Source organism: Podarcis melisellensis (genome assembly GCF_964234715.1).
Source record: "Podarcis melisellensis genome assembly, chromosome: 4".
NCBI classification, from domain to species: Eukaryota; Metazoa; Chordata; class Lepidosauria; order Squamata; family Lacertidae; genus Podarcis; species Podarcis melisellensis.
In genome coordinates, this window is record NC_138531.1 from 104215916 (window position 1) to 104236130 (window position 20215).

Sequence of the window (20215 nt, forward strand, 5' to 3'; positions counted from 1 at the left end):
GGAACTGTGTTGCAAAATGTAGGGAAGTGCACATTTTGAAGGCTTTGGGTGCATTTGCATTCAAATGCCTGGCTATATCCCTTGGCCCTGTCCTCTAAACCTAGCTGGGTGGCTGTGCATTCACCCAGAAAATGGGATAGGTTAGGGGAAACCCTGCTTTGGGGGCCAAGGTCCTGACTCCCCACCCAAATTCTTCCATGCAAACTCAGCTAGATTGGTAAAGAAAAAGCGATTGATAAGCATTTTATATTCAATATAATATTGTGGCACTGGATGGCACTGTGGAGTCCCGTTTTTCTCCACCTGTTTTCCCTGTTTGAATTTACAACTCCTTTAACTGCAGTGCTTCTTTGATGTGTCTAGATCCTCCGTCAACCCCTCTTTTCTGAGCTTGGGCCCAGTTCTCCAATCTGTTAATGCAGGGGTCAGCAACCTTTTTCAGCCATGGGCTGGTCCACCATCCCTCAGACCATGTGGGGGGCCGGACTATATTTTGAAAAAAATAATGAACGAATTCCTGTGCCCCACATATAACCCAGGGATGCATTTAAAATAAAAGCACACACTCTACTCATGTAAAAACACCAGGCAGGCTCCACAAATAACCCAGAGATGCATTTTAAATAAAAGGACACATTCTACTCATGTAAAACTTTGGGACTTCATGGAAAGCATGGCCTCCATGGGGCTGTCCCTGAATAAGTCTGGCCCAACCCATAGCCGCGGACATGCCTTGGACCTGGTGTTTACCTCTATGGATGTTGGTGATCTGACACTAAGTAAAAGCAAAACGAAAGAAGTGCCATGGTCAGATCACTTCCTGGTGCAACTGGACTTCTCCGCAACCCTTCCCCTCTGCAGGGAGGTGGGACCGATTCGGATGGTCCGCCCCTGCCACTTAATGGATCCAATTGGCTTCCAGAGAGTGGTAGGGGATGCTTTATCCCATGTTGATGGCCTTTCAGCCGATTCCCTGGTGGCCCGCTGGAATGTGGAGTTAACCAGGGATATTGACTGTTTGGCTCCGAAGCACCCTCTCCGATTGCATGGAGCCCAGAGAGCCCCGTGGTTTTCCACGGATCTGAGGGCAATGAAACAATCGTTGAGACGGCTAGAGCGCCAGTGGTGGATAACTCATTCCGAATCTGACCAGACACAGGTTAGAGCTCAACGTCGAGCCTACCAAGTGGCGATAGCGATGGCGAAGAATAATTTCTTCACCGCCTCTATTGCATCTGCAGGAAACAGCAGCAAGAGACTTTTTCAGGGGGTTCACAATTTAGCGGAACCACCTGCGACATTGGGGCCCAGTACAGCCACATGATCTCCTGCAATGATTTTGCAAAGTTTTTTTGCAGATAAAATCGCTCAGATTCGGGAAGAAGTAGACTCCACCGTGGGAGCAGGGCCGGGGCGGGAGAGTGCTAGAGTCCTGTCTAGTCAAGTTGCGTGGGATCAATTCTAATCTGTTACCTCCAAGGATGTGGACAGGCTGCTTGGACGAGTGAAACCAACCACCTGTCTCCTGGATCCTTGCCCATCCTGGCTTATAAAAGCTAGCTGGGAAGGACTGGGCGATGGGCTTCGTGGGGTGGTGAATGCTTCCCTCCGTGAGGGAGCCTTCCCAGACCCGCTGAAAGAGGCAGTTATTAAACCGCTTCTTAAAAAACCATCTTTAGATGCGGCCACGATGGCCAATTATCGCCCAGTCTCAAATCTTCCATTCTTGGGCAAGGTGATTGAGCGAGTGGTTGTTGAACAACTCCAGGCACGCCTGGAATAAGCAGACCATTTGGATCCCTTCCAGTCAGGATTCAGGCCTCATCATGGGACTGAAACTGCCTTGGTCACACTGGTTGATGATCTCCGGCGGGCTAGGGACAAAGGTGAGAGCTGTTTCCTAGTTCTGCTGTATCTTTCAGCAGCCTTTGATGCCATCGACCATAACATCCTTCTGGACCGTCTTGAGGGGCTGGGAGCTGGGGGCACTGTCATACAGTGGTTCCGCTCCTTCCTCCTGGGCCGTGTTCAGAAAGTGGGGGGGGGGATGAGTGTTCAGACCCCTGGGCTCTCACTTGTGGGGTCCTCAGGGTTCTGTCCTCGCCCCCATGCTTTTCAACATTTACATGCAGCCACTGGGAGAGATCATCAGGAGGTTTGGGCTGGGTGTTCATCCGTATGCGGATGATACCCAGCTCTACCTCTCTTTTAAATTAGAACCAGTGAAGGCGGTGAAGGTCCTGTGTGAGTGTCTGGAAGCGGTTGGAGGATGGATGGAGTCTAACAGATTGAGGTTGAATCCTGACAAGACAGAAGTACTGTTTCTGGGGGACCGGAGGCGGGCAGGTGTGGAAGATTCCCTGGTCCTGAATGGGGTAACTGTGCCCCTGAAGGACCAGGTGCGCAGCCTGGAAGTCATTTTGGACTCACAGCTGTCTATGGAGGCACAGGTCAAATCTGTATGCAGGGCAGCTGTTTACCAGCTCCATCTGGTACGTAGGCTGAGGCCCTATCTGCCTGCAGACTGTCTCGCCAGAGTGGTGCACGCTCTGGTTATCTCCTGCTTGGACTACTGCAATGTGCTCTACGTGGGGCTACCTTTGAAGGTGACCCGGAAACTAAAACTAATCCAGAATGCGGCAGCTAAACTGGTGACTGGGAGTGGCCGCCGAGACCATATAACTGTTGGTTTCTGCTTTCTTCTCTGTGCAGCGAAAGTGCTTGTCACGAGACAGGTGTTTACATTCCACAGAGTCTGTACTGTTGGAGGTTTTCCCACGGGAACGGGAGACTGGATATGATGTACACTGGTTTCCTGTTTTTCACTGCTCTTTGCAGTTTCAGTTTGTGATTCTCTCCGTGCCTTAGAGGAGAGAGGATGCCTTTCTCTGCTCCGGCAGAGGGAAGATGTTTTTCTGTAACTTACCAGCTTTGAAGTGTAAATAAAGCAATATAGAGCATGTTGGCACGTACTCTTCATCATTCCGCTGTGCACGGGACACTGCTTATCCCCAGCATTTGGTTCCGGGCCCAGAATAACGCAGTGTTTTGAGAATGGACTTCAGAAGTCGGGCTCCTGGCAAAGGAACAAAGGAGCAAAGAGACGAAGTGCCAGCAAAGTATCGGAACAGCGGCAGAGGGACGGATCAGACGGTATCTGCTCTGCGCGTCAAGATGAATGATGAGGTATGTGCTACTGCTCCGGGCAGCCTGCCAGCTTCTAATTAATGGCTTTATGGCTGGACTTTGAACTTTTAATAGCCGGTTTTGCCGTGGCAAAGGCAAATGGCTCAGAGAAACAATTTCCTATGCTGGGGGAAATCGAAAGTAACTTTTACAAATGCTGTTGGAGCAGAGCAGCTGCAGATGTGACGCAGCAAGAATTTAGGGCAGCATAGAGAAAGCACTTGGGGACTTTCGCTTTTGAACTTGCTTTTGGAATGCAGTTTGAAGCAGCTGCAGATAAGCAAGGCAGTTAAGCAGAAGAGCAGCACAGGCAAGGCAGAGGCTGTTTTGAATTTGCTTTTGGATTGAAGCAGCTGTACACAGACGCAGCATGTATAAAGCAGCTTGATTTAAAGCAGCAGAGATGATGGAGGCTAATGCCAGAGTCATGATGGCTAGCTGCAGAAGGCTGGATGAGGCAAGTGGGGAAATTGATACCACTGATCAGCCAAATGCTCAACTCACAGTAGCCTGTGATACTGCCATGATTCAGAATGAAGCAGATCGCCGAGGTGCTGGCTGCATGGGAAATGGGGAGACTGCACAGACGTCATCCCATAGTGCAGTGGAACCACCAGATGGCGCCAAAGCTTTGAAGGCAGTGAAATGCTACTCGTGTGGACGTCTAGGCCATATGAAGAGGGAATGCAGATATCCCAGGGCCAAGACAGAGCAGCGCAGCGAAAGCTCATCGCGTGGAAAAGGCCAGAGCAAAGGCAAAGGTCCGGTGTCCAGGACAACGCAGCACAAGGCAATGGTCTCACGCTACGCTCCAAAGGTTACAAAAGTTGCAGAGGTTGCAGAGGTCCAGAAGACGTCTAGAACTTTCTTCGTTGTTGATTCAGCTGCAACGCATCACATGTGCAACGATAAGCGACTGTTTGTGTCTTTTACACCGCAGGAAGGTGCAATTCACCAGGCGGATGACCACACAATCCCCAGTAAAGGCTACGGAACTGTTGTTCTTCACAGTTTGGACTTATCAATACAGGATGTTCTTTATGTGCCGGATGCGAAACATAATCTGCTCAGCGTTGGACAGCTGATTGAGAAGAAGATTGACGTTTCCTTTAAAAACAATAGATGCATCATCACCAAGAAAAATGATTATCAATTGTATGCTGAATTTGTTGGTCGTTTGTTTGTTTTGTATTATGATGATGTTGTGCAGGATGACACTTGTTGCATTGCAAGTTCTAACAAAAGTTTGCATGCAGAATGTATTCATGATTTTCATCGAAAATTTGGTCATTTGCATTTTGAGGCAGTATCTAAAATGCCTGCCTTGGTTGAAGGTATGACTATTAAACCCTGCAGGTACCACATGAAGTGCAAGGCATGCGCAGCAAACAAGGTGAAAATGGCTGCGAAAGGTAAGGTGTCTAGTAGGCAAGCTACAGAACCATACCAAATTATTCATGCTGATTTGGTTGGACCACTAGCGCCCTCTTTGGGTGGAAATAGGTACTTCATGGTTCTCATTGATGCATTTTCCAGGTATATTTATGTGTACAATCTCAAGCAGAAATCAGAGGCTTTTCCTAGGTTCAAGGAATTCTGTGCTTGGTTGGGAAATGTGCATGGTAAGAAGATAAAGATTCTTTTCACTGACCGGGGGGGAGAATTCACTTCTCAGCAGTTTGAAGCTTTTCTGGCTGAGAAAGGAATTCAACACGATTTGTCTAGTCCTCGCTCGCCATGGCAGAATGGACTTGCGGAACGAGCAAATCAGACATTGCTTCAAGGGTTAAAAACCTTGCTGCATGATGCAAATCTTCCAGAGAGTTATTGGGCCGAAGCTCTCTCATGTTTCACTTACAGTTATAATCGCAGGTTATCTTCAGCGATTGGTTGTACCCCCTATGAGAAGATGTTTGGCAAGAAGCCATACATCAAACACATGAAAATTTTTGGTTCGGACATGTGGGTTCACTCACCACAACACTCCAAGTTAGACAAGCGTGGATTGCATGGTATCTTTCTAGGTTATCAGAAAGGGTCTTACAGAATAATGATGACTGACTCTAAGGAAATTAAGCTCACAAGAAGTGTTGAGTACAATGCCAAGTGGGGGGAGAATGTGGGAATTTTCCAATGTTATCCTGATTACAGTGATGAGACTGAGGTTAGTCAAAAGCAACCACAACAACCCACACCCACTGATGAAGGTTCTGATTCTGATTCTGAGTCTGAAACTGAATCAGATGATTCAGAGGATTTCAAGAGTGCGAAAGCCTCTATGCGACCCTCTGAAGACTCTGATCAAGAATTGGAGGAACCATTGTTCACAATAGGTCACTTTTCTCCTAAGAAGGAAGAGGAGAGTGTTGAAGACTTAAGGCTAATTCGTAGGTCACAGAGAGCCACAAAAGGCAGACCTCCAAAGAGATTTGCTGATGAGTTTGCTAACATAGCAGTAACAGCTGTTAAAAGCTCCAAGAAGGTTTTTGAACCTTCAAGTTTCCAAGAAATCCAGGATTTGGATTCAAAGGAAGCTGAGCCATGGTTAAATGCCATGAAGGCTGAGCTTGATTCCTTGGAAAGGAACAAAACATGGGACCTTGTTCCAGGAGTTCCAGGAATGAAACTGCTTGGAAGCAAATGGGTCTTCAAAGCGAAGACTGATCAAAATGGCAAGATAGTCAGACACAAAGCCAGATTGGTAGCCAGAGGTTTTGCACAGGTACCAGGTGAAGACTATCACGAGACCTACTCACCCACAGTGAGGTATGAGAGCATTAGGCTTATGCTCAAGCTAGCTGCAGAAGAAAAACTACACATTAGTCACCATGATGTGAATACAGCTTTTCTGTACGGATCTCTAGATGAATCCCTTTATATGCTTCCACCTGATGGCGTACAGGTAAAACAGGGATTTGTTTGTGCTCTGAAAAAGTCCCTTTATGGTCTCAAACAAAGTGCACGGTGTTGGCACACAAAACTCACTGAAGTATTGTTTTCTCTAGGTTTTCAGCAAGGGAAAGCTGATCCATGTGTGTTTGTCAAAGAGGAGGGGCAAAAGAAACTGTATTGTTTGTTTTATGTTGATGATCTTTTATTCTTTTGGAAAGATGTCACAATGTACAATAACGCCCTAGCTCAACTGAAAGAGCACTTTGACATGAAAGATCTTGGTGAGGTAAACAACTACCTATCTCTGGAAATAGAGAGAGATCAAGATGGTAACATTCTAGTACACCAGTCACGGAAAATTGCTGATGTGTTAAGCAAACTAAACCTGATGGATGCTAACCCTGTGGACACACCGATGATAACAGGTTATCAGGTAGATGACACTGAAGAAACATTTTCTGACACTACACTGTACAGAAGTGTGCTAGGCAAGCTAAACTTCATTGCCAGATGTTCAAGACCAGACATTGCTGTTAGCTGTAATTTGCTAAGCAGACAAGTCAACAATCCTAATGTTAAGGATTGGAAAGCTCTGAAACGCATAGCGCGGTATTTGAAAGGCACTATGCATTACAGACTGAGATTTAACAATCAGAAGTCTGGTGGTCTTGAGATATTTGCAGATGCAAGTTTTGGAAGTGACACTACAGACAGGAAAAGTACGTCTGGAGTTTGCTATAAGTACAATCAGGGTCTATTTGATTGGTCATGCAAGAAGCAAACAACAGTTAGCTTAAGTACTTGTGAAGCTGAACTGAATGCACTGTCTTATTCACTTAAGGATTGTGAATGGTTGTTACAATTGTGCAAAGACATGAAAATTCCTGTCAAATGTCCAATCCAGGTTTACCAGGACAACAAAGCATGTTTGGCTTTGCTGAATTCTGAAGGTTGTAAGCAAAGCACGAAGCACTTGCAATTGAAGGTGCAACATGCTAGGGAACGTATTCAGAAGGGACTCGTAACGGTGTCCTATATGCCAGGTAATGAAATTCCTGCTGATGTATTGTCCAAGATTGTATCAAGGGATCAACACTGTACCTATGTGCAGAAGTTGGGTTTGTACTGATATTGTACGAACACGCTGCCCAGAGATGTTCACAGAAAGGGGGAGGATGTTGGTTTCTGCTTTCTTCTCTGTGCAGCGAAAGTGCTTGTCACGAGACAGGTGTTTACATTCCACAGAGTCTGTACTGTTGGAGGTTTTCCCACGGGAACGGGAGACTGGATATGACGTACACTGGTTTCCTGTTTTACACTGCTCTTTGCAGTTTCAGTTTGTGATTCTCTCCGTGCCTTAGAGGAGAGAGGATGCCTTTCTCTGCTCCGGCAGAGGGAAGATGTTTTTCTGTAACTTACCAGCTTTGAAGTGTAAATAAAGCAATATAGAGCATGTTGGCACGTACTCTTCATCATTCCGCTGTGCACGGGACACTGCTTATCCCCAACAATAACACCAGTCTTGAAAGACCTACACTGGCTCCCAGTACGCTTCTGAGCACAATTCAAAGTGTTGGTGCTGACCTTTAAAGCCCTAAACAGCCTTGGTCCAGTATATCTGAAGGAGCATCTCCTCCCCCATCATTCTGCCCGGACACTGAGGTCCAGCTCCGAGGGCCTTCTGGCAGTTCCCTCACTGCGAGAGGCCAAGTTACAGGGAACCAGGCAGAGGGCCTTCTCGGTAGTGGCACCGGCCCTGTGGAACGCCCTCCCATCAGATGTCAAAGCGATAAACAACTACCTGACATTCAGAAGACATCTGAAGGCAGCCCTGTTCAGGGAAGTTTTTAATATGTGACATTTTAGTGTATATTTCATCTTTGTTGGAAGCCGCCCAGAGTGGCTGGGGAAACCCAGCCAGATGGGCGGGGTACAAATAATAAATTATTATTATTATTATTAATAATATTATTATAAAAACACGCTGATTCCTGGACCATTCACGGGCCGGATTGAGAAGGCTGTTGGGCCGGATCCGGCCCCTTGGCCTTAGGTTGCCTACCCCTGTGTTAATGGCATCTTGAATCCCAATTCTGGCTTTTGTGACATTAGCTGCCCCTCCCAGTTTGTCATTGATTGATTGATTGAATTTGTATACCGCTCTATACCCACAAGTCTCAGGGTGGTTACAACATACAAGCACAATATAAAAACACAATACTGTATACAGACTTCCGGTTTGCCACGAAGGGGAAGAAGGAGCCAGTGACTTTCTTCAGGGAGTGCTGTTGCCATGTTTAGAGACTGGGGTGGTTCCACAGATGCTTTGTGTCCCCAAACCTCCTTGGGGGAAGCTGGGGAGACTGGAGAGGACATGCTGAAACGAACTCCATTCTCGCCCCCAAAGTGGCAGCTCTGCACCCGAAGGTCGAGCCACGGCACAGGGTCATATTGCCTCAACGGCAAAAAGTCTTGTAACCCTCGCTGGAGTGGGAAGCTTTCCCAAAAAGGAGAAAAGCCAAAGAAAAGGTGGAATGGAAGAAAAGATTGAAGAACCAATTTGGCTAAGTTCCGGAGAGAAAAAGGGAAGTCCTCTCCAGAATCGGGAAAAGAAGCATGTGCAAAAAATCTGGCAGAAAAAGCCAAGGTAAAGCATAACATCTTGCGAAGACATGGAGGAGAGAAAACACGAGAAGGGAGAACAAAATCGTTACAATTGTTAAAATTTAAAAATTAGAGATAAATACCCACCCTGAACTATATATCCAGTCAAGAGGATGCAAAATTGCCAGGGGGAGAGAAAGCCAGCAGTTACGGAGTCTTCTGTGAATCTTTATACAGATAGGGGGGGAAAACACGAAAAGACTGTATGTTAATAGAGGATGAGCTGCCTCACTTAATGGAATTGAAACCTTGCTCCTTCAAAGTATTAGAGTTCAAAGACTGTGATAAAGAAAGACTGTGGAAAAGAACAATATCGTGGTTCTCAAATGGATAACATAGGTTACTACAGAAGAAAGAAAAGAAAATAATATTCCCCAAGACAACAGTGGGAGAGACATCCAGTGGAGACATTCAGAATAACAAAAAGCAATAATTTAATTGGAAAGAAAAACAGTCTAACAGAAAAAACATGGCTGCACAAAAGAAGCCACCCACACCAGGACAAACTAAAAGGGAGACGAACTAAGAAGATGCCAATATAGCAGAGATCCTGGTGGAATTAGGAAAAGATTTGCAAAATAACACCAAAAAAATGGACAAATTGACAACAGAAATCAAAACACTATCCAGTAAAACTAATGGTTTGGAAAAACCAGTCCAAGCTTTGGAGGAGACAGTTAAGAGAAAGAAAGAAGAGAATTGAGAGATAAAAAGGGATCAAGATAGAATGAAAACAGAGCTAGCCACAGTAAGAGAAACTCAGAAGGATACAGTAAATAACATTGCACTTCTGGAATTAAAACAAAATGACACAATGCTACATCTGAGAGGCATTCCACAGCATCGGCATGAACAAATCAGAGTTAAAAGGAACCAGGAAAAGAGATTTCTGATTTTTTGTCACTTATTTAAAATGTTTGAAAGGAAAGATTCTTCTTTGCTGCATTGTTTTCGTTTATGCTTTGTTGATGTGGGATATTGTCAGAAAAGGAAATAAATAGAATATATATCGAAAATAAATAATAAAAGCAAAAAAAAATAGAAGATGGAGCAAGCTTGTTTATTCCTGCTCCAAAGGGTAGGACACGAACCAGTGGCTTCATGTGAACAGAACTGCGATTCACACTACACATCAGGAAGAAGTTTTTGACAGCAAGAGCTGTTAGTGGAATGAAATCCCTTGGAAAGTGCTGGAAACTCCATCCTTTCGAGGTTTTATGAAGTTGGATGGTCACCTGTCATGGATGCTTTAGTTGCGATTCCTGCTTTGCATGCGGTGGACTAGATGATACCAGGGATCACTTCCAACTCCACAATTCTATGATTCACGATTCTGTGAGTATTTGTATGAAAAGTGAGCTTCGCCTTCTGACAGAAGCTTTTTCCACATTCCATGCATTGATATGGTTTCTCCCCTGTATGAATTCGTTGATGGGTATTGAGATGGGAGCTCTTACTGAAGCTCTTTCCACATTCCACGCATTGATAGGGTTTCTCCCCTGTATGAATTCTATTATGAGAAGTGAGATGAGCACTCTGACTGAAGTTCTTTCCACATTCCACACACTGATATGGTTTCTCCCCTCTGTGAATTCTTTGATGGGTATTGAGATGGGAGCTTTTACTGAAGCTCTTTCCACATTCAAAGCAATTATATGCTTTCTCCCCTGTATGAATTCTTTGATGGAAACTGAGATCGGTACTCCTACGGAAGCTCTTTCCACATTCCACGCACTGATAGGGTTTCTCCCCTGTATGAATTCGCTGATGGGTATTGAGATGGGAGATTGTATTGAAGCTCTTTCCGCACTCCATGCACTGATAGGGTTTCTCCCCCGTATGAATTCTTTGATGGGAACTGAGAGAAGAGCTCATACTGAAGCTCTTTCCACATTCCATGCACTGATAAGGTTTCTCTCCTGAATGAATTCTGTGATGGGAAGTGAGATGGGAGCTCCTACTGAAGCTTTTCCCACATTCCATGCACTGATAAGGTTTCTCTCCTGTATGAATTCTTTGATGGTCTGTGAGATGGGAGCTCGTACTGAAGCTCTTTCCACACTCCACACACTGATAAGTTTTCTCCCTTGCATGAATTCGTTGATGAGAAGAGAGAGAGCGCTTGTCACGGAAGCTCTTTCCACATTCCACACACTGATAGGGTTTCTCTCCCGTATGAATTTTCTGATGGGATGTGAGATAGGAGCTGGTAGTGAAACTCTTTCCACATTCCACACACTGATAGGGTTTCTCTCCTGTATGAAATCTTTGATGAGAAGTGAGAGAGAATCTGCGACTGAAGCTTTTTCCACATTCCAAGCACTGATAGGGTTTTTCTCCTGTATGAATTCTCTGATGGGAAGTGAGACAGAAGCTCTGACTAAAGCTCTTTCCACATTCCTTGCACTGATAGGGTTTTTCTCCTGTATGAATTCTCTGATGGGAAGTGAGTTTGGAGCTGTCCCTGAAGCGCTTTCCACATTCCACGCACTGATAGGGTTTCTCCCCTGTGTGAATTCTTTGATGGGAAGTCAGGTGGTAGCTATCTGTGAAGCTCTTTCCACATTCCATGCACTTATAGGGTTTCTTTCCAATGAGAATTCTTTGGTGGGAAGTGGAACGGGAGCTCTGACTGCAGCTCCCTCCACATACCTCATTTTTACTTGACTTCTCCACTCTGCAAATTTTGTCATGGTCATCCTTGATTTCAAATTCTTCAGAATCTGAAATGGAGACAAATAGGGATTAGAGCCTCAGGAAGAAATGGAGCCCCCAATTATGGAATAATGCTAATTAAATTTGTGGTAGAGGAAGAACTGAATCCTGCCACCTGTCTGTGATGGGATAATGAGCTGCTTGTGCGTAAAAGCTTGATCCCTCTGGGGTTTGGCTGGTCAACCAAACCGAGGCACTAACGGAGCCTCCCAAGGCATGACTCCGTCAGTCGCTGGTAGGATCTGACAGTGGGCGTCTACGAAATTTACGCCAACATAAAAGCTGTTTGACGGACATGCGCCTTCGTGACTCTCTGCGTGACAGCTTCCGGCGAAGGGTGGGAGTTGCCAACGGGGGTCTTGTTACCTCTGCACTATTCTCACTAGAAGTATCCCAGAGCCCCCCCTCCGACTCCCCTTCCGCCGGAACTTCTGCTCTCCCCCTGCTGGTTCCCTCCTCCGCTGCAGAATCTCTCCTAGTCTGCTGTAGCCTCTCCACCACCTCTCTCTCCGATGGCAGTTCCCTGACATCCCCCTCCCCCTCAGGGCCCCCTTCACCCCCCGCTTCCTCTCCCACTGGCGGTGAGGGCGGAAAGCCCCTAAAGGAACTCTCCTCATCGTCCGAGGATTCAAACACTTCTAGCCATGGCGTACCGTCTCTCTCCCCGTCTTCCTCTTCTTCGTCGGAGTCGGCTTCCTCACCCACCCCTGACTCTGGGAACCCTCCAAACTCTCCTTCCTCATCGGTGGTCCCAAAGAGTTCCCTTCTAAATCGTGCCACGGGTTGCGGTTTTTTTGGGAAACGCCGATGAAATGTTTCTATTAAAACCTCGTCATTGACTACCTCAGCGGGTACCCAAGTGTTTTCCGACTCTACTTCCCCCTCCCATTCTACCAGATATTCCACCTGATCCCCCTTCCACCTGGAATCAATGATTCCTGCCACGTTCATGTCGCGTTCTCTCTCTTCTATCACGGGCGTTTGGGAGACCTCTCTCTCACGCTCCCCCCATTCACGTCCCTCTCGGTACGGCGACAGTAATGACCTGTGAAATACTGGGTGCAATTTCATGTGACTGGGCAGTCTGAGTTTGAATGCTACTGGGTTGACCTGCTGTATGACCTCAAAGGGTCCCAATCTTTTGGGTTTCAGTTTCTTACACCCCCCCTTGAACGGTAGTCCCTGGGTGGATAGCCACACCCGGTCTCCCACCCTTATAGTTTCACCTTCCCTCCTATTTCTGTCTGCTTGCTTTTTATATTCTTCCTTGGCTCTCTCTAAGTTAAGTTGTAGCTGACGGTGGATAGCTTCCATCTCTTCAACAAAATGTTCCGCCGCCGGCACGCTCCACCTCTCCCCTCCTTCTCCTGGAAATGCCCTGGGATGACACCCATAATTTGCCAGAAAGGGACTCATCCCTGTGGACACGTTCTCAGCGTTGTTGTAGGCAAATTCTGCCAGAGGTAACTTATCTACCCAATCATTTTCTCGGTCCTTTACATAACACCTCAGGTACTGTTGTAAAATCCCGTTTGCCCTTTCCGCTTGCCCATTTGTTTCCGGGTGCCGGGCAGTGGAGAAATTGATTTCCACGTGCAGTAAGCTCATAAGTTTCCTCCAGAACCTGGAAGTAAACTGTTTCCCTCTGTCGCTGACCACCCTCAAGGGGGCGCCATGCAACCAGAAAATATGCTCTACGAACAACTTGGCGGTTTCCTCCGCTGTGACCGCATGTGAACAGGCTATAAAATGACACATCTTAGTTAATAGATCTACTACTACCATGACAGCCGTTTTGCCCTTGGATTTTGGCAGGTCCGTCATAAAATCTATGGAGACTGCCTCCCATGGCCTTTCTGGTGTGGGTAAGGGTTGTAAGAGCCCCGCTGGCGCCACCCTCTCCCCTTTCGCTCGCTGGCACCTGTCGCAACCCCTGACATATTCCCGTACGTCCTCCCTCACCTTGGGCCACCAAAACTCCCTGGTAACCAACCACATGGTTTTGTGCTGTCCAAAATGCCCCGCTGTGGGGCTATCATGCAACTGCTTGAGTACTCTGCCCCTCAGTTCCCCATCGGGTATGTACAGTGCCCCTTTGTAATACAACGCCCCGTTCTTTTCTTCAACTCCCCCTGTGTTCTCCTCTGTCCTCCTGAGTTCTCTGAGTTTCTCTTGGGCGTATTCGTCATTCTCCGTACCCTCTAACAGTTCTCTCTGCCCCACCAATGCCGCCCCACACACCCAGCGGTCTTCAGGGATTACATGCCTTGCCTCAGGCGCGCCCTCCCCCTCTAAGTACTCAGGTTTTCTGGAAAGAGCGTCCGCCCTTACGTTCTCGGACCCTGGCACGTAACGAATCTCAAAATTGAATTTGGAGAACTCCTGGGCCCATCTCACTTGTCTCTGGTTCAGCACTCGGGCTGTTCTCCAGTACTCCAGATTTTTGTGGTCAGTCCGGACTTGAACCTTGTGCTGCGCCCCAATCAGCAAGTGCCGCCATCTCCGGAATGCTTCATGAATGGCGAGCAGTTCTCGGTCGTATACTGTGTAGTTCCTCTCGGATTTGTTCAACTTCCGCGAGAAGAATGCACACGGTCTCCATTCAGACGTATCTTTCCCCGGCTGGAGAAGCACGGCCCCCACCGCTCAGTCTGATGCGTCAGTCTCCACTCTCATTGGTTGCTGTAGATCCACGTGCAAAAGTTGCTCCTCCGACGCAAACGCCGCCTTTAAGCGTTCGAACGCCCGTTGCGCTTCTTCCGTCCAAGCAAATTTTTTCTTGCTGCTAAGACAATCCGTGATGGGCGCTGTTAAATGGGCAAAGTTCTTGATGAACTTCCTATAGAAGTTTCCGAAGCCCAGGAACCTCTGCACGTCCTTCTTGGTCTTTGGTGTTTTCCATTCCAGTACCGCTTGAACCTTGCTGGGATCCATAGCCAGACCCTTGTCAGACAACCGGTACCCCAGGAATTCCACCTCCCTGGTATGAAACTGGCATTTCTCCAGTTTCACCCACAGCCGATTTTCTCGCAGTTTGCTCAGTACTTCTCTAACATCTCGCACATGCTGCTCCTCATTCTCTGAGTACACCAGGACGTCATCTAAGAACGCCACGCAGTTCTTGTAGAGCAATGGCCCCAGGACGTGATTCATGAATGATTGAAAGCAGGCCGAGCCCCCTTGTAATCTGAAAGGCATAACTAGGTACTCAAACGCCCCCAAGGGGGTGAACATAGTGGTCTTCCACTCATCCCCCTTTCTCACACGTATCAAGTTATATGCCCCCCTAAGGTCCAGCTTGGTAAAAATTTTCCCTTTTCTCACCCGTGTCAGAATGTCATCAATTCTAGGCATAGGGAAAGTCACTGGTTCTGACACAGCATTTAGGGCCCTGAAATCACACACAAGCCTGGGTTTACCCGTGTTCTTTTTGTCCACAAAGAACACTGGGCTGCCCCCCACCGCTCGTGACTCTCTGATGAAACCTCGCTTGAGGTTCTTGTCAATGAACTCCCTTAACTCCTGCATCTCACTGTCTGACATGGCATACAGCTTGCCCACTGGCAATTGTGCTCCTGGGAGTAAGGTGAATTGACAGTCAAAGGGTCTGTGCGGGGGCAGTTTATCTGCTTCCTTTTCACTGAAGACGTCAATCAAATCAGCGTATTGTGGTGGCACCTTCCCCTTGTCAGTCACTTCCATCCCTGCTAGAGTGGCTCTGGCCCCTGCCTGACCCTCTCCCTCCTTGCAGTGTTCTAGGCAATGTGCTGATCCAAAGGAAACCACCCTCTGATGCCAGCCTACTAACGGATCGTGTAGTGCTAGCCAGCTCATTCCCAGAATGATGGGAGCTCCTCCCAAGGTGGCTACATTAAACGCTATCAGTTCTGTGTGTCTTGCCACCCTCATAATCATTGGTACAGTCTGTTGGCTCACTTCTCCTCCCAACAGTTCCCTCCCATCAATCGTGGTCACCTGCAAAGGCTTACTTAATGGGAGAGTTTGTATCTGGTGTTCAGCAGCAAACTCCTTACTCATGAAATTACAGGAGCTGCCTGAATCCAATAGCGCTTTTATCTTTAGTGGGTGTCCGTTTGACAGTTCCAGCAACACCTCTATCACAAGCGCTGGTCTTGGAGGTTCCGGCGTGGGCACATTCAGTACTCCCTGGCCTGGCTGCTGTGCCCTGATGTTGGCAGCCAGGCGTTGGCTTTAACTTGCTCCTCTATTTCTCCTTCCTCCTTTCCCCCAACAGTTCCCGCCATTCCTTGCCATTCCTTCCTTTGCGGACAAACTCTGGCAAAGTGACCTGGCTGCTGGCAGAGATAACATCTCTTGGCACTCTTTCCCTCCTTCTTCCGCCCTTCACTGGTGTTTGAAACTGCGCGCGCGCGCGCTGTTCCAAGTTCCATCGGCTCTGCTGGCGGGAAAGACTGCTCCGGAATCTCTGGAATGCGGAAGTCCTTCCAACGTTCCCCCTTTCCTTCCCGCTTTTCCAAAGCTCTTGCTTCTTGGCGCGCTCCTATGGACAGCGCAGATTTAGTCAGCTGATCCATAGACTCCGCCCTGGGCGCCCGGGAAAGTTCATCTTTCACTGCCGGAGAGAGCCCTTCTTCAAACAACATTTGAATAGGGTCACTTGCTAGATCCCACCCCAGTCTATGAATCAGCATAATGAACTCAGTCCAGTACTCACGTACAGATCGGCTCCCCTGTTTGCACGCCATCAACTGCCTCCGCACCACCCCCTGCTCAATCTCGCTGGAAAACATCAAGTCCATGGCGCGAAAAAACTTCCTCGTGTCCTTTAAGATATCATTATTGGCTGCCATCAGGGGTCGAACCCAGTCCTTCGCCCCTCCCTCTAGATGGCCAATCACGTACGCCACTCTAGAGTTCTCATCGGTGAAGGCATCAAACAGTAGATTGAGAGCATATTGCATCTCCGTTCTAAAGGCTTGATAGTTCCTGGGATCCCCCCCAAATTTCTGCACCAATCCAGGCACCTTTCTGGCAAGTGGGGCGGTTTTCCCCTTATCCGCATCTTGAGCCCTCCTCTCCTCAAGCCTCGCCGTTTGCAGCGCGAGCTGGACCTCCAACGCCCTGTACCTTTCTTCCAGGCTTGGACCTGCTCCAGCTCCAGCTCCTGCCCCTCCGGTTCCGGCTAGTTCGCTCATGATGCCCTCTGCTTGCACAAGCTGCTTTCAAAGACTGTCAGATTGCTGTGATGGAATAATGAGCTGCTTGTGCGTAAAAGCTTGATCCCTCTGGGGTTTGGCTGGTCAACCAAACCGAGGCACTAACGGAGCCTCCCAAGGCATGACTCCGTCAGTCGCTGGTAGGATCTGACAGTGGGCGTCTACGAAATTTATGCCAACATAAAAGCTGTTTGACGGACATGCGCCTTCGTGACTCTCTGCGTGACAGCTTCCGGCGAAGGGTGGGAGTTGCCAACGGGGGTCTTGTTACCTCTGCACTATTCTCACTAGAAGTATCCCAGAGCCCCCCTCCGACTCCCCTTCCGCCGGAACTTCTGCTCTCCCCCTGCTGGTTCCCTCCTCCGCTGCAGAATCTCTCCTAGTCTGCTGGAGCCTCTCCACCACCTCTCTCTCCGATGGCAGTTCCCTGACACTGTCCAAATTCTTTTATCAGTTGTAATGTTCTTAATTAGGCTTTATTTCATGTTCTCTGTTGTTATTATTAGGTCATCCGCGAAGGCTTTTAATTTGTAATATTTCCCCTGTACTACTATACCTTTTATCCTCTCATCTTGTATTTTTCAGTTCAAGATTTCCAATACTAAGATAAATAGCAGTGGGGACAGAAGGCACCCTTCCCTGGTCCCCTTCATTATGTTACAGCTATCTGTGATGTTGCTGTTTATAAGTTTTGCTCTCTGCTTCAAATAGATTGCCTCTATTCCTCTGCAGAAAGTATCTCCAAATCCCATTAAGTTAATCTGTGTTTTCATAAAGCTCCACAAGATATTATCAAATGCCTTTTCTGCATCTACTAACATGAGAACTGCTGGTTTGTCATTTCTGGTTTCTAGGTGTTCCAATATATTGATAATATTTCTTATATTGCTGTTTAATTGTCATCTAGGGAGAAAGCCCACATGGTCTTCATGGATTATTTTTCTCATTTTTTTAATCTTTCCACTAAGATGGATGCGAAAAGTTTGTAATCATTATTGATTAATGAAATTGGTATGTAGTTTGAAATAATTGTTAGATCTGTCCCATTTGGGAATTAGTGTTATAAATGCTTCATTCCATGTCTCTGGTGTTTTCCCTTTGGCTAGTATATCATTCATTACATGTTTTGAAGGTTGTGATAGGACTTCTTCCAGCTACTTATAATAGCAGGCTGACAATCCATCTGGACTGGACGGCTTCCCTGATTTCGCATTTGTATTGTTGGATTTCTATGGCTGTAATTGGTGTTTGATCCCCCCCCCTCAGCATTACTGGCAGGTTATTATGTTTTAAAAATTCTTCATCCCCCGCCCCCGGTTTTCCATTTCTTTTTGGTATAATTCTCTGTAACTTACAAAAAATTTACATATTTCATTCGATTCATCTATTATTTTGTTTCCCAGTTTCAGTTTGTTTATAATCCTATCACTGCCTTTTCTTGAGTTGCCAAGCCAGTAGTTTTCCTGGTCTGTTGGCAAACTCGAAATTTCTATGTTTTAATATTTTAATATTCCATTCCACTTCTTGATTTATTAGCGTAGCAAATTTGGTTTGTAGCAGTTTGATATTTTGTTTGATTGTTTCGTTGTCTGGGTTTCTTATTACCTCTTTTTCCTTTTAGCTTATCTCCACCAATATTTCTGTTTCTTTTCTTTTATTCCTTTTTGGATCACATTTTGTTATTTCATGTTTTTATATGTTTTGGAAGCCACCCAGAGTGGCTGGGGAAATCCAGCCAGATGGGCAGGGTATAAATAATAATAATAATAATAATAATAATAATAATAATAATTATTATTATTATTATTATTATTATTATTATTATTATTATTATTATATAATAATAAATTATTAATATTATTAATATATATATTATTATATATTATTATAAATATATTATTTATTAATATAAATATATATTTATATTATTATAAATATATATTATTAATATAATAATAACAAATTATTATTATCACTGCTACTAATACCTGAGATTATCCAATGTCAGTAGTCGCTTTGGTCAACCAGAGAACGACAGCAGCAAAAACAAAAACAGAAAAACTGACAGAAGCTACTTATCTTTCCTAACAACTCTGAAGCTGACATTTAATATGGCCTGGGCAGTTCAGACCAGCCCAATTGTGGTATAAAAAGGCAGAAGTGGAGGAAGACTCACAGAAAAATAAGTAATTTACTGTTCAAGGTTTATTGTGGGGGTGTTAGGTTCCCAGGTGTTGTAGGGGGCGCTGTTGAGCTCTGTGAAAATATATGAGGTTCGTCACATAGAGGTATTTTTAAAATTTTCAGTCAGATATTAAGATCCCACAGGGAGCCTTACCAAGAGAGGCCACGATCCCCCGATTCTCCTCCATGACGTCCTTATGCAGAGCTCTCTGGTCAGGATCCAGCAACGCCCACTCCTCGTCCGTGAAACGAACAGCGACATCTTCAAAGCACACTGGACCATAAAAGAAAAAGGGAAATGTCCTCCTCTGAGACAGGATCAATATGATCTGCTACACAATGCTCTGTGGTTTCCTTCCTCTTAATTGCTGCGTTGTTTCAATAGGATTGCTTTGCTGCACACTTTTATTATGGATGCCTATTTTAATGTTTTAATGGAATTCTTTTATTCTGCATTTTAATTATGGGTATTCATCTTTGTGCAAATAGGTAGTATTCCACCGTGTGTTTCTCATACTGTAACACCAAAAAAATGGACAAATTGACAACAGAAATCAAAACACTATCCAGTAAAACTAATGGTTTGGAAAAACCAGTCCAAGCTTTGGAGGAGACTGTTAAGAGAAAGAAAGAAGAGAACTGAGAGATTAAAAGGGATCAAGAAAGAATGAAAACAGAGTTAGTGACAGTATAAGTCCCACAGTTCACAGCTAGAGTTAACTCTTTATCAGCAAGAACACGATATTCACAGACTTGGCTGAGTTTCAGGCCTAATGAGAATAGCACCTGATTCCTTGAGGGTCTGTCAGTTTGCACTCTCACTCAATTAATGGACTAGTTGTCTGAGTGGAAGTTTCTTTAGTGTGGAGATATATGAAAAGTGAGATTATATGGTGCAAAGTTTGAAGAGAGTGAAGGCCCCTGGCTCCCCACAACTTTCTAACTCCCCTCCTCTCCGGGGTTTCTAGCATATGATTGAACAGTGCGCCAGTGTGCAACCTGCCTTTACTCCTCCATTGTCAGACGTCTCCTGGCTCTGAGAGACAAGCAGGGAGGGGGGCTTCTGGCAGGAGAGGGAGCCCCCAGTGGCTCCTCCTTCTCCTGACTCACCTCTGCCTCTCGACCTTCCTCCTCCCACTCGCCACCTTCCTCTTCTGCCTCTGATTCTGCACTGCATTCTGCCACAGAGTCTCCCAGCTCACTAAGCCCTGTTACCCCTTCAGCTTCTGACACCTCCTCTTCCCAGGCTTCTCCCTCTTCTCCCTCTGACCGCCCATCCTTCCTCCACCTCCACTCCGTGGGGTCTGAGATGTCTTCCCTTCCTGGTTCCCCGGCTGCTTCCTCCCACCATTCCTCTGTGCCCAACCAGTCCATGA

General features: G+C 46.3%; 2 protein-coding genes across 7 annotated transcripts in view; both read right to left on the reverse strand.

Annotated features, from left to right (window-relative positions):
- The window catches only part of LOC309369084 (uncharacterized protein), an 86943-nt gene that overhangs the window by 24038 nt on the left and 42690 nt on the right, over nt 1–20215 (reverse strand). The gene's annotated exons all lie outside the window — the stretch shown is intronic.
- Nucleotides 9157–19862, reverse strand: LOC309369183 (uncharacterized protein). The gene is made up of 2 exons (XM_081909943.1): nt 18994–19862; nt 9157–11465 (listed from the first exon to the last, which is right to left on the reverse strand). The coding sequence occupies exons 1-2, from the start codon at nt 19025–19027 to the stop codon at nt 10024–10026; spliced, it is 1476 nt and encodes a 491-aa protein (XP_081766069.1). The 5' UTR covers nt 19028–19862; the 3' UTR covers nt 9157–10023.

Coding starts and splice junctions, on each gene's coding strand:
- LOC309369183 (XM_081909943.1), bottom strand. CDS start 19,027: ATGGAGGAGAATCGGGGGATCGTGGCCTCTCTTG. Junction 11,466..18,993: donor GGGGATCGTGGCCTCTCTTG/GTAAGGCTCCCT, acceptor TCTCCATTTCAG/ATTCTGAAGAATTTGAAATC.